Source organism: Hypanus sabinus, chromosome 13 (genome assembly GCF_030144855.1).
Source record: "Hypanus sabinus isolate sHypSab1 chromosome 13, sHypSab1.hap1, whole genome shotgun sequence".
Classification (NCBI taxonomy): Eukaryota; Metazoa; Chordata; class Chondrichthyes; order Myliobatiformes; family Dasyatidae; genus Hypanus; species Hypanus sabinus.
The window spans coordinates 30,744,094-30,757,663 of record NC_082718.1 but is presented as its reverse complement, the minus strand read 5'-3'; the positions used below and the strand labels follow the sequence as shown (position 1 = coordinate 30,757,663).

Sequence of the window (13,570 nt, the reverse complement as noted above, 5' to 3'; positions counted from 1 at the left end):
GAGGAGGAATTTCTTTAGCCAGGGCGTGTTGAATCTGTGGAATTCATTGCCACAGATGGTTTTGGAGTCTGTCTTTGAATATATTTAAAGCAGAGGTTGATGGGGTGCCAGGTGTTAAGGGGAGAAGGGAGGAGAATAGGGTTGAGAGAGGTAATAAACCTGCCATGATGGAATGGTGGAGCAGACTCGATGGGCTGAATAGCCTAATTCTGCTCCTACATTTTATTGTGTTATGGTCTGGCAGTTTCTGTGAGAGGAACAAATTTTTAACCTGAAACATTGACAGCTTCTTTCCTCCCACAGATGCTGCCTGACCTACTGAGTTCTTCCAGATAATCGTTTGTTGCACTCTCTGTTAATAGAACAGTACAGCATAGGCCCCTCATCCCACGATGTCCAAGCAACATTTTAACCTACTAAAGATCAAGCTAACCCTTCCCTCCTAGATATCCCACCATTTCTCTATCATCCATGTGCCTATCTAAGAGTCCCTTAAATATCCCTAATGTATCTATCTCTACCACCATCCTTGTCAGGGTGTTCCACATATCTACCTCCCTCTGACATCAACCTTATAATTTCCTCTTATCACCTTAAAATTATGCCCCCTTGTACTAGCCATTTCTGCCCTGGGAAAAGAAGTGTCTGGCTGTGCACTCTTAATGGATTTCTTGGAGTTAATCCTGATGACAAATTGTTCAACCTCGAGGAGCATCGGAATGAGTCCACGTACCTGGTGAGTAAGGTTCTTATGAAGGGCAAAAGGGACAAACCAGGAAATGATAGACTGATGAGCCTTACACCAGTAATAGAAAAATGACTGGGGAAGTTTCTTAGGGGACAAGATTTACTCAAGTCTAGAAAATCATGGCTTTGTGCAGGGTAGGTAATGTCTTACGAGCTCGAGGGCATGATAAAGCTGGTTTGATGAGGGTAGGCCAGTGATATGTGGACTTTTGTAAAGCATTCTACAAGGTCTATCATTGTACGCTGATCCAGTAGACTAAAGCACATAAGATCTACAGAGACTTGAGAGACTGGATTCAAAACTGACTTGGCTATAAAAGTTACAGGGTAGAGGTGGATGTGGGGCTGGGTGCTGACTAGGGCAGTGGTCTGTAGGGATCCGTTTTGGGATTGTTCGATTGGACTGTATAATTGTTATTTTCCTTGTAGTTAAATTTTTTATGCTTGCTTATTTATTTATTCATTTATTTATTTATTGGAACGGGACCTTCCGGTCTTCCTGAACCGCGCTGCTCAGCAACCCCTGATTTAACCCTAGCCTAACCATGGGACAATTTACAATGACCAATTAACCCACCAATTGGTAGGTCTTTGGGCTGTGGGAGGCAACCAGAGCACCCGGAGGAAACCACGAGGTTACAGGGTGAAAGTGCAAACTCCTTCCAGACAGTGGTGAGAAGTGTTGTGTTAACCACTACGCTACGGTGCCACCTCATTATAATTACTTACGTACATAAAATTGTTTGGTGAGATTTCTAGTGGCTGTACTTCTGGAAATTGTTAGTTTCAGTGGCAAGTATTGCAATACTTGAATAGGAGATATCTAATTGATTAATTGAAACAATAGAATTTGAATGCTATCAAGTATTAATATGTGTGCTATCAGAATTAGGGCAAATCCCCTAATTCTGCTCCTATGTCCTATGGTGTCATGGTCTGAGCAGTCTGGTATAAGAAGATCAGACCATGTTTTTTTATAGTCTCTTTGCTTTTTCCTTCCTCAAGGGCAGGGGTTCCCAACCTGAGATCCACAGAACTTTTAGTTATAGTATTGAGAAAGGTTCTAGTACCTAGGCTCTCTTTTTTCCTCTCTGGTCCTTTTCCATTCCCCTCCCTTCCTTTGTTCTTGTAACACTTCATAAAATGATCGTATGCAACATGTTTTAAGCCTCATTCTTGACATCCAAAAAACCTTGGATGTCAAAAGGCATCAGGATCCCACAGGATCTTTGTTGCTTGTGATAATGTAGGTAAATATTGGTAACTTTTCAGGCGGCACAACGATCAGCAGAGAGCAATAAGAAAGATTGCCAATTGAAGTGACTGGATAATGATACATTTGTTCATAATGTTGCCTGTATCGCATGATGTGGCTGATCATGGTTTTGTTCTTGTCAATTTTCTCTGCAGAAATGGTTTACCATTACCTTCTTCTGGGCAGTGCCTTTACAAGTTGGGTGACCCCGGCCATTATCAATACTCCTTGGAGTTTGTCTGCCTTTCATCAGTGGTCACATAGCCAGGACTTGGGATCTGCACCAGCTGCTCACACAACCATCCACCACCTGCCCCCATGACTTCAAGTGACCCTGATCAGGGCTAAGAGGGTACTACACCTTGCCCAAGGGTGACCTGCAGGCTAGTGGAGGGAAGGCTTTGATAGTGACAGCAGGATATGTAGAAGAAGTGGCATACGGAGTTGAATCCAGACAAGTGTGAGATGTTGCATTTGGGAGGTCAAATGCAAAAGGAAAATAGAGTGTACAGTAAACGGCAGGATCCTGAAGAGCACCAATGTACAGAGGGATCTTGGGGTGCAAGTTCATAGCTTGCTGAATGCTGTTATCCCAGGGGCAAGGGTGGTAAGGAGGGCATTTGGCAGATGTGCCCTCATAGACTGGGGCATTGATTATAAATGTCAGGAAGTTGAGTTGTAGCTGTGAAGAACTTTGCTTGGGCCACATATAGAGTATTGTGTGAAGATCTGGTCACCCCTTTCCAGGAAAGACATAGAGGTCTTGGAGAGGGAGTTGTCCGCATTGGAGGCTGGATAAACTCGGGTTGTTTTCTCTGGAGTCAGAAGCTGACTGATAGAAGACCTGATAGAAGTTTATAAAATTTCTCCTAACTTTGGGGAATTTCTCTCCCCTCCTCCTCCTCTCTTTTTCCAATCCCTGACCCAGAATCTTTCTTTACCTTTCCCATGTATCACCTCCCAGGTTCTCACTCCATCCCTACTCACCTAGCTACACCCCTCGCCTATCACCTATCAGTGCGTACTCTTTCCACTTCCCCACCTTCTTACTCTGGCTTCTCCCTCCTTTCTTTCCAGTCCTAATGAAGGGTCTAGGCCTGAAATGTCGACTGGTTATTTCCCTCCATAGACCCTCCAGCATTTGGTGTGTGATGGTCTAAATTTCTAGCATCTGCAGAATCGCTTGTGTTTATAAAATTATGATCGGCATAGATATCGTAGGCAGTCAGAGTCTTTTCTCAGGGTTGAAAGGTCCTGCTTCTATCCCACTATTATAGGAATATTAAACCATTCCCTAGAACAATAAATTGGACTTTAGACCTCACAATCTTCCTCATTATGATCTCGCATCTTATGGTCAACCTGCACTGCACTTCCTCTGAAGCTACTGCGCTTTATTGAAGGGAGACAGGGAGAAGGCAGGAGGTCAGGGCTGAGAGGAAAATGGGTCAGCCATGATGAAATGGCAGAGCAGACTTGATGGGCCAAATGGCCTAATTCCGTTCCCATGTCTTACCTTGACCTTTATTCTTCATTCTGTTCTTGATTGACCTCAATGCACTGTGTAATGATCTGATCTGTATGAACAGTGTGCAAGACAAGCTTTTCACTGTGTCTCAGTGCAGGTGACAGTAATAGGTCGCCATGGTAGTGTAGCGGTTAGCGCAATGTTATTACAGCTTGGGCATTTTGGAGTTTCGAGTTCAATCCTGGCATCCTTTGTAAGGAGTCACTTTACATTTTCCCCGTGGAACGTGTGAGTTTTGCCCAGGTTCTCCAGTTCTCTCCCCCAGTCTGAAGGCATACCGAGTAGATTAATTGGTCGTTGTAAGCTGACCCACGACTAGGTTAGGGTTAATCAGGGCTGTTGGGGATAGCTGGGTGACGAGGCTTGAAGGGCTGAGTGGCCTAGTCTGCACTGTATCACTAAATAAATAAAAGTTAAAAGAAAAACAATTCTAATTCTAATTCCGAATACGGGAGGACAAAGGTTAAAGGTGAGAAGGGCAAGTTTAAAGGGAATTTGTGAGGCATATCTTTTACCTGGGAATGTGCCGTCATGGAGCTTGTGGAGGCAGATGTGATTGTGGTATTTGAGAGACATTCAGACACAGTTAGCTAGGGAATAGACCACGTGTGGGCAGATGGAGTGTGCTTAGTTTGGCATGTGTTCAGCAGACACATGAAGGGCCTGTTCCTGGGTTTTCTGTGAGGCCGCCCAGCGCTGAGCCAACAGAGGTGCCAGCGTTCTGAGACAACAAACTGAGACCTCAGCTGTATAAAACAATTCGAAGCAGATTATTCTGCAGTGGTTGGCCCACCCATCAAAGACACGTCTGACCGGTCAGTGACACTCTGCCGTGGGAGCTTGCTTTACAAGGGCAACTTTACACCAAAGACACTTCACTGGGTGGAACGGCCCTGGGATGTCGTGAAGATGTGAAAATCGTTCAAGCAGTGTTAAGAACACACAAGATTCGGTAGAAGCTGGAATTGCAGAGCAACACACAGAAGATGCCGGAGGAACTCAGGGGGCAGGCAGCATCTGTGGAGAGGAATAGAGCAGTTCGTGTTTGAAATGACCCCAGGAATAGATGGGTACATTTACGGAGGAAGAAGCTGGTCGACATTTTGAGCTGAAATCCTTCGTCGGGACTGGGAAGGAAGGGGTATACGCCAGAAGAAGGAGGAGCAGGAGGGGAGGAAGGAAGACAAGCCAGAAGGAGGTAGGTGAAGCCAGTTGGCGGGGGGGGGGGGTGAAGTGAGAAGCTGCGAGGTGATAGGTGGAAAAAGTAAAGGGGTGAAATAGAAGGAATCTGATAGGACAGAAGCGTGGACTATGGGAGAAAGGCAAGGAGGAGGGAACTCAGAGGTGGGTAGGTGAAGAGAAGGGGTGAGACGATAACCAAAATGGGGAATGGAAAAAGAGAATGGATTATTCTTTCCAAATCTTCATCTGCACCTCTAAGAATCAAACACACAGGAGACAACTTCTGTCTCCATCATCTGTCAAGCAGTTGTTTTCATGACCCCGGTGCCACTCGGCTCTCTGTCTCCTTTCTGTATGTCGTCCCTTGTTTGAGATCTGGCTCCTGCAATGGGTGATAGATGAGTCTGGTTGGGGGAGGAGGGATGGAGTGAGAAGTTGGGAGGTGATAGGTGGAGAAGGTAAAAGGCTGAAGAAGGAAGCTGATAGCAGAGGAGTGTGGATTGTGGGAGAAAGGAAGCAAGAGGGGAACTTGAGAAAGCTATAGGAAAATCAGTTTTTCTTCCTGGGTCCACAAATCACACATCCTCCATCAGCAGTCAGTGAGCTGGAGCCCAACCACTGCCAGGAATTGGAATTGCTCTATTACTGTATTAAAAAAAAACTGTTTTGTATGTCATCCATATGGATTAATTTATTATAACCCTGCATTAAGGTCAGACAAGGTAAAACAATAAAATAATGCAGAATAAAGTTTAACAGCTACAGAGAGAGTGCAATGCAGGTAGACAATAAGGTGCAAGGCCATAATGAGGCCAGGAGTCCATCGCACCTAGACTTCCACTTTCTGTCGACAGCAGGACTTACAGAGACAGACCCCCAACCTGAACCATTTCTGCTACCAATGTATACTTAGTTTTGATATGAAAGGTATGACGGATGACAGAACAGTCAGCTGATAACCACACCACGTTGTACAGGGGGCTCCACTTCTCAAACCCCATCACTCTGAGAGCAATTTTGCACTGGGAGGCGTATATGTTCCAGCTACGAATGTTTGAGGGGCCGAGTGTACACCAGCAACCAGCAGAAGGAGTGGGGGCTGCTGTTGTTTGGAATTGGTGGTCAAGGAAATAAATAAAAACTCACACAAACACACAGTACTATATATAAAAGGTGGAAGGAGATGAGCTATTCAGACTTTCTGTATAATCACTCAAAGAGTTGACCTGCATGTGCATGTAATGAGAGCTGTATAACTCACCTTCTTCTACCTTAAGCCACGAACTTATCAATCACTCTGTGTGCGTGCGTGTGTGTGTGTGTGTGTCCGCCCAAACATTTTAATTCCAGTTCCCATTCCTGTTCTCACATGTCAGCCCATGACCTCCTCTTGTGTCAAGATGAGGCCACTTTCAGGGTGGATAGCCTCCAACCTGATGGCATGAACATTGATTTCTCCTTCTGGTATAAAAAAAGTTCTCCCCTCCTCCCCTCTTATCTCTACTCACCTGCCTGTCACTTCCCCCCGTATCCCCTCCTCTTTCCTTTTCTATCAGATTCCTTCCTCTCCGGCCCTTGACCTGTCCCACCCACCTGGCTTCAGCTCTCACCTTAGCCATCCTCCTGCCGCCTTTTTATTCTGGCAACTTCCCCCTTACTTTCCAGTCCTGAGGAAGGACCTCAGCCCGAAACGATGATTGTTTGTTCATTTTCTGCCTGACCCCGCTGAGTTTCTCCGGCATTTTGTGTGTGTTACTCTGGATTTCCAGCATCCGCAAATCAGTGTGTTTATTCCATAAGCAGGTGATAAGGAACTGAATCAGACATTCACTGAATCGGACATCCACAGCACAAAAACAGATCCTTCTGACAATCTCTCCATGCCAATCTTGATGCCTGCCTAAAATAGTCCTATTTGTCAGTGTTCGGCCCATATCCCTCTGAACCTTTTCTATCCGTGTACCTACTTCCATCGTTCTTCAGCTGATAGTTTCATACACTCTCCACCTTCCCACGTAAAAGTCATCTTTCACGTCCCCTCTCACTTCACACCCTCTAGTTCTTGATTCCCCTACCCTGGGGCTGAGTGTATTTACTCTCTCTATGGCTCTTGTGAATCTTCTGTGCAGCTTTGTGACATCTTTCTTATAAAAGGGTGATCAAACCTGCTCACAATACAAGTGCAGCCTCACCAAACGTCCGAGTGTGGAAAGGCAGCCTGGTGAAAATTCTTTGAGTTTAGTAAAACGTCAACGGCATATGATTTGGGAGTGTTGTACTTGAGTTGCTTAGGAGATGTCATGTGTGTTTTCAGAGGCATGGTGGTGCAGAACGCTTTATAACACTAGCGATCCAGGTTCAATTCCCACCACTGTCTGTAAGGAGTTTGTACTTCCTCTCCCGTGACCGCACGGGTTTCCTCTGGGTGCTCCAGGTTCCTCCCACAGTGCAAAGACAACTAGTGAGTTGTGGGAATGCCACGTTGGCACTGGACGCAATGGTCACTTGCGGGCTGCCCTCAGCACAATCCTCGTGCATTTGATTTGACACAAAATCCACACATTTCACTCTATGTGTTGCAAAGAACACATGACAAATAAAGCTGATGTTTAATCTTTATCAGAGGTGCCAGGGGCTGAGTTGCCCGTACTTACAGTGAGAGTGGCTCGTGACCGTTCCGCTGACACTGAACCTGTTCATGGTGAGTCTGTGGCTGGTCACGTTCTTCTGGGGCTGGAACACAATAATATGGACCTTGGGTGCAAAGAGGCAGCCCAGCACCACAAAGCCACTCAGGCTGACTGAGATACACATTGTCGTGGTCTGAACCTATGGAACAGAAAGGATTTGAAGGTTAGCTTCGTTTGTCATACGTACGTATGACCATCCCGCTGACACCTGTACATTTCAGTACCTCAGGAAAATGGTATCCATCATTAAGGACCCTCACCCTCCAGGATGTACTGTCTCCTCATCAGGGAGGAGGTACAGGAGCCTGAGAACACACACTCAATATTTAACACAATAAGACCATAAGACATAGAAGCAGAATTAGGCCATTTGTGCCACCAGGTTTGCTCTGCTGTTCCATCATGGCTGATTTATTATCCCTCTCAACCCCACTCTCCTGCCTTCTCTCCATGACCTTTGACCTCCTCATCAAGAACCTATTAACATCTGCTGTCAATACTGTATACCCAATGACTTGGCCTCCACGGTCACCTGTAGCAATATATTCCACAGATTCACCATCCTCTGGCTGAAGAAATTTCTTCTCATCTCTATTCTATTCTGTCTTTCTATTCTGAGGATGGGCCCTCTGGTCCTGGACTCCCCAACTATAGGAAACATCCTCTCCATGCCCACTCTATCTAGGCCTTTCAATATTCAGTCGGTTCCAATGAGATCGTCCTTCATTCTTCTGAATTCCAGTTTCGACAAGCCCAGAGTCATCAAATATTATATACGTTAATCCTTTCATTCCCGTGAATCTCCTCTGGATCCTCTCCAATGCCAGCACATTCTTTCTTGGATATGGATCCCAAATCTACCCACAATACTCCAAGTGCAGTCTGACCAATGCCTTATAAACCTCAGCATTACATCCTTGCTTTTATATTCTAGCCCTCTCAACATGAATAGTAACATAGCATTTGCATTCCTCACCACCTACTCAACCTGCAAGTTATTCTTTGGGGAATTCTGCACGAGGACTCCCAAGTCCCTTTGCACCTCTGATTTTTGAATTTGCTTCCCATTTGGAAAATACTTCATAAACCTCTTTCGTCGTCGTCGGAACCCTCAGTGCCTAGGTGGCACATGGGGCCTCATAAACCTCTTCCAGTGATGGAATAAATATCTTCGTGAACTAAATTTCACAAGGAAAGGTTGAGCAAGCCAGGGCTTTTCTTGTTGGAGCAAAGGAGGATGAGGGATGACTTGATAGACGTGTACAAGATGATAAGAGGCATAGATACAGAGGACAAGCAGAGCCTTTTTCAAGGGCAGAAATGGCTAATATGAGAGGCCTAGTTTTGAGGTGATTGGAGGAAAGTATAGGGGGGATGTCAGAGGTAATTTTCTTACACAGAATGGTGGTGTGTGGAACACACTGTCAGAGATGGTGGTAGAGGCAGATACGTTAGCGATATTTAAGAGACTCTTACATTAGCACATGGATGAAAGAAAAATGGAAGGTTATGTTGGAGTGAAGTGTTAGACTGCTCTTAGAATAGGTTATATGGTCAGTACAATATCGTGGGCTAGAGGACCCGTACTGTGCTGTGATGTTCTGTCTTCAATGAAACATTAACTGATCCAACAAGTTCTCCGAGTCACAGAGGGAAATGGAGTGCATTATCTACACTGACATAGAACAACTTTTTACTCTTCATGCAGTTCCCACTAAATACCTTCAGATTCTACCCCGTGCCCACACACAGGGTTAACTTAGAAGGGCTTATTTTATTTATCAACCCTTTTTTATAATGTTAGCTTTACTTGTCGCATGTACATCGAAAGAACCCACACGTGGCATGTGGGAGGAAACTGGATCTATCGGAAGATAGACCAAAGGGGTTTGTACATTCTCCCCATGACCGAGTGGGTTTCCTCCGGGTGTTCCGGTTTTCTCCCACGTTCCAAAGATGTTAGGATTAGTAAGTTGTTTATTTATTTAATCCACGCCACCCACAAACCCACCTATTTAACCCTAGCCTAATCACAGGACAATTTACAGTGACCAACTAACCTACTAACCGGCATGTCTTTGGAATGTGGGGGGAAAGCCACTCGGTCGTGTGTAGAACGTACAAACTCCTTACAGACAGTGGAGGGAATTGAACCCAGCTTGCTGGTACTGTAAAGCGCTGTGCTAACCACTACGCTACTGTGCCACCCCCACGTTGTGGGCATGTTACGTTGGCACTGGAAGTGGCACTTGCTCAGCTCATATCATGAGCTGCTCAGCTCATCCTCAGACTGTGTTAGTCATTGATGAAGTGACTCATTTCACTGTATGTTTCGATGTACACGTGACAAATAAAGGTTACCTTTAACTTTTTCCATTTCCGAGCGCAGGTAGTAATCAATTAAATATTAGTCTGGAGTCACAGGCTGGGACGGAGCAGGATATCAATGGTTTTAGGGGAATCACCATTACTGATGCTTACTTTTACTTCCAGATTTATTCAAATGAAACACGATTTTGCCAGTTGCCACGGTGGAATTTGAATTTGCATTTCCCAATCATTAATCCTTGGCTCTGGATTACTGATAACAAATCCAGAATGGCATCAGAACTAGCACAGACAGTGTTTTACAGAGGATGATGAAAGGTGCCAGACAGCAACACTTATTGGTCAGTAATTTCAATGAACTTTGACACGGTCCTTTGAAAGATCTAGTTGGATGTCAACCTTGCATGAGTTAGAGTCACACACAGCACAGTAACAAATCCTTCATCACAACAGGTCCATGCTGACCCAGGTTCCATCTAAGCTAAGCCCACGTGCTCACCTTTGGCTCATATCTTTCTAAACTAGGGATCCCTAACCTTTCTCATGCCATAGATCAATACCATTAACTGAGAGGTCCATGAGAAAGGAAGTGGGGGGGGGGAGAAGATAGAATAAGGTTGGTTGGAGTGCAAGCTGGCAGGTGATAGGTAAGCAGGTGAGGCAAGAGATGGGTAGGTGGTGGAGAGGGATGAAATGAGAAGCTGGAAGGTGATAAGAGGAAGAGGTAAAGGGCTGAAGAAAAGGGATCTATTACCTCCCAGCTTTCAACTTCATCCTCTTTTCCACCCACCTATCTGGTCTGTTTATTTCTCTCCATAGATGCTGCCTGGCCTGCTGAGTTCCTCTAGCATTTTGTAAGGCAGCATTACAGTGAACAGGATGAGTTACAACATAAAAGGTGGGCAAAATTGAAAAGGGTGAATACAGGACTGACGGTGTTATATTTGAATGCGCGCAGTATACGGAATAAGGCAGATGAACTTGCAGCACAGTTTCAGATTGGCAGGTATGATGTAGCCATCACTGAATCATGGCTGTAAGAAGATTAGAGCTGGGAGCTTAATGTACAAGGATTTAAATTGTATTGAAAAGACAGGCAGGAAGACAGAGGGAAAGGTATTGTTCTGTTGGTAAAAAAAAGAAATCAAATCATTAGAAAGAGGTGACACAGGGTCAGAAGGTGCTGAATCAAAGTGGATAGAGCTAAGGAACTGCAAGGATAAAAAGACCCTGATGGGAGTTACATTCAGACCCCAAAACAGTAGTAAGGATGTGATCTACAAATTACAATGGGAGGTAGAAAATGCATTCCAAAAAGGTAGTGTTTAAATAATCATGGGGTATTTCAATATGCAGGGAGATTGGGAAAATCCGGTAGATGCCGGATTCTAAGTGGGGAATTTGTAGAATGCCTACGAGATGGCTTTTCAGAGCAGCTCATGGTTGAGCCCACCAGGGGATCAGCTATTCTGGATTGGGTGTTGTGCAATGAATCGGGATTGATTAGAGAGCTGAAGGTAAAAGAACCCTTAGGGGAAAGTGATCATAATATGATTGAATTAACCCTGAAATTTGAGAAGGAGAAGCTAAAGTCAGATGTAGCAGTATGACAGTGGAGTAAAGAGAATTATGGAGGCATGAGAGAGGAGCCGGCCAGAATTGATTGGAAAAGAACACTGGCAGGGATGATGGCAGAGCAGCAATGGTTGGAACTTCTGGAAGCAATTCGAAGGCACAGGATATATACATCCCAAAGAGGAAGAAGTATTCTAAAGGCAAGATGACATAACCGTGGCTAACAAGAGAATTCAAAGCCAACAGAAAAGCCAAAGAGAGGGCATATAATAGAGCAAAAATTAGTGGGAAGTTAGAGGACTGGGAAGCTTTTAAAAACCAACAGAAGGCAACTAAAAAGTCATTAAGAATTTGAAGATGGAATACAAAAGTAAGCTAGCCAGTAATATTAAACAGGATATCCAAAGTTTCTTCAGATACATAAAGTGTAAACGAGAGGTGAGAGTCGATATCAGACCACTGGAAAATGATGCTGGGGAGGTGGTAATGGAGGACAAAAAATAGTGGACAAACTGAGCAAGTATTCTGCATTAATCTTCACTGTGTAGGCCACTAGTAGTATGGTGGAAGTTCCAGCTGTCAGGGGTCATGAAGTTACCATTACTACGGAGAAGGTTCTTGGGAAACTGAAAGGTCTGAAAGTCTGGACCAGATGGTGAACACCCCAGGGTTCTGAAAGAGGTGGCTGAAGAGACCATGGAGGCATTAGTAACGATCTTTCAAGAATCACTAGATTCTGTAATGGTTCTGGAAGATTGGAAAATTGCAAATGTCACCCCACTCTTCAAGAAGGAAAAGAGACAGAAGAAAGATAATTATACACCAGTAAGTCTGACCTCAGTGGTTGGGAAGATGTTGGTTCAGGGTACTTGGAGCCACATGATAAAATAGGTTGTAGTAAGCATGGTTTCCTCAAGGGAAAATCTTGCCTGACAAGTCTGTTCGAATTCTTTGAAGAAATAATGATAGACAAACGAGAATTAGCTGATGTTTGGTACTTGGATTTTCAGAAGGCTTTTGACAAGGTGCCTCACATGAGGCTGCTTAACAAGCTACAAGCCCATGGTATTACAGGAAAGATTCTAGCATGGATGAAACAGTGGCTAATTGGCAGGAGGCAAAGAGTGGGAATGAGGGGAGTCTTTTTTAGTTGGCTGCCAATGACTAGTGATATTCCACAGGGGCCTGTGTTGGGACCAATGGATTTTACATTATATGTCAATGATTTGGATGATGGAATTGATGGCTTTGTTGCAAAGTTTGCAGACAATACAAAGACAAATGAAGGCACAGATGAGGAAGCAGAGAGGCTACAAAAGGACTTAGACAGATTAGGAGAATCAACAAATAGGTGGTAGATGGAAGACAGTGCCATGAAGTGTATGGTCATGCACTTTGGTATAAGAAATGAAAGGGTTGACTATTTTCTAAATGGAGAGAAAATATGAAATACTGGAGTGCAAAGGGATTTGGGAGTCCTTGTGTAGGATCCCTAAAGGTTAATTTGCAGTTTGAGTCTGTGGTGAGGAAGGCAAATGCGATATTAACATTAATTTCACGAGGACTAGAATAAAAAGTAAGGATGCAATGTTGAGCCTTTATAAAGCACTGGTGAGACCTCACTGGGAGAACTGTGAGCAGTTTTGGGCTCCTTGCTTTGGAAAGGATGTGCTGAAACTGGAGAGGGTTCCAAAGAGGTTCATGAAAATCACTCTGGGAGTAAATGGCTTGTCATATGAAGAGCAGTTGATGGCTCTTGGCCTGTATTCCCTAGAATTGAAAAGGATGAGGTGTGAGCTCATTGAAACACATTGAATGGTGAAAGGCCTTTTAGAGTGGATGTAGAGAGGATATTTCCTATGTGGAGAGTCTAAGATCAGAGGTCACAGCCTCACAATAGAGGGGCGTCCTTTTAGAGTGGAGATGAGGAGGAATTTCTTTAGCCAGAGAGTGGTGAATGTGTGGAATCCTTTGCCACAGGCAGCTGTGGAGGCCAAGTTTCTTGCATTTCAACGTTTATTGCAATGTCTCCAGTTTTTCACTTCTACCAAAGACTGCAAATAATGAAAGATACATTCCCACAAGAGTTTCTGCAGATGCTGAAAATCCACAGTAACACACAAAAATGCTGGAGGAACTCAGCAGATCAGGCAGCATCTTTAGAGAGGAATAAACAGTCAACGTTTCAGGCCGAGACCCTTCATTAGGATTGGAAAGGAGGGGAGAAGATGCCTGAATTAGAAAGTGGGGGAGGGGAAGAAGAAC

The 13,570-nt window shown here is 44.5% G+C and overlaps 1 protein-coding gene across 1 annotated transcript in view; it reads right to left on the bottom strand.

The window, feature by feature from the left end:
• Positions 1-13,570, bottom strand: part of LOC132403469 (metabotropic glutamate receptor 3-like) — a 53,755-nt gene that overhangs the window by 1,308 nt on the left and 38,877 nt on the right. The window contains exon 4 of the mRNA XM_059986872.1: positions 7,367-7,541. Within this exon, the coding sequence (XP_059842855.1) occupies positions 7,367-7,541 (175 nt within the window). The remainder of the gene's footprint in view (positions 1-7,366; positions 7,542-13,570) is intronic.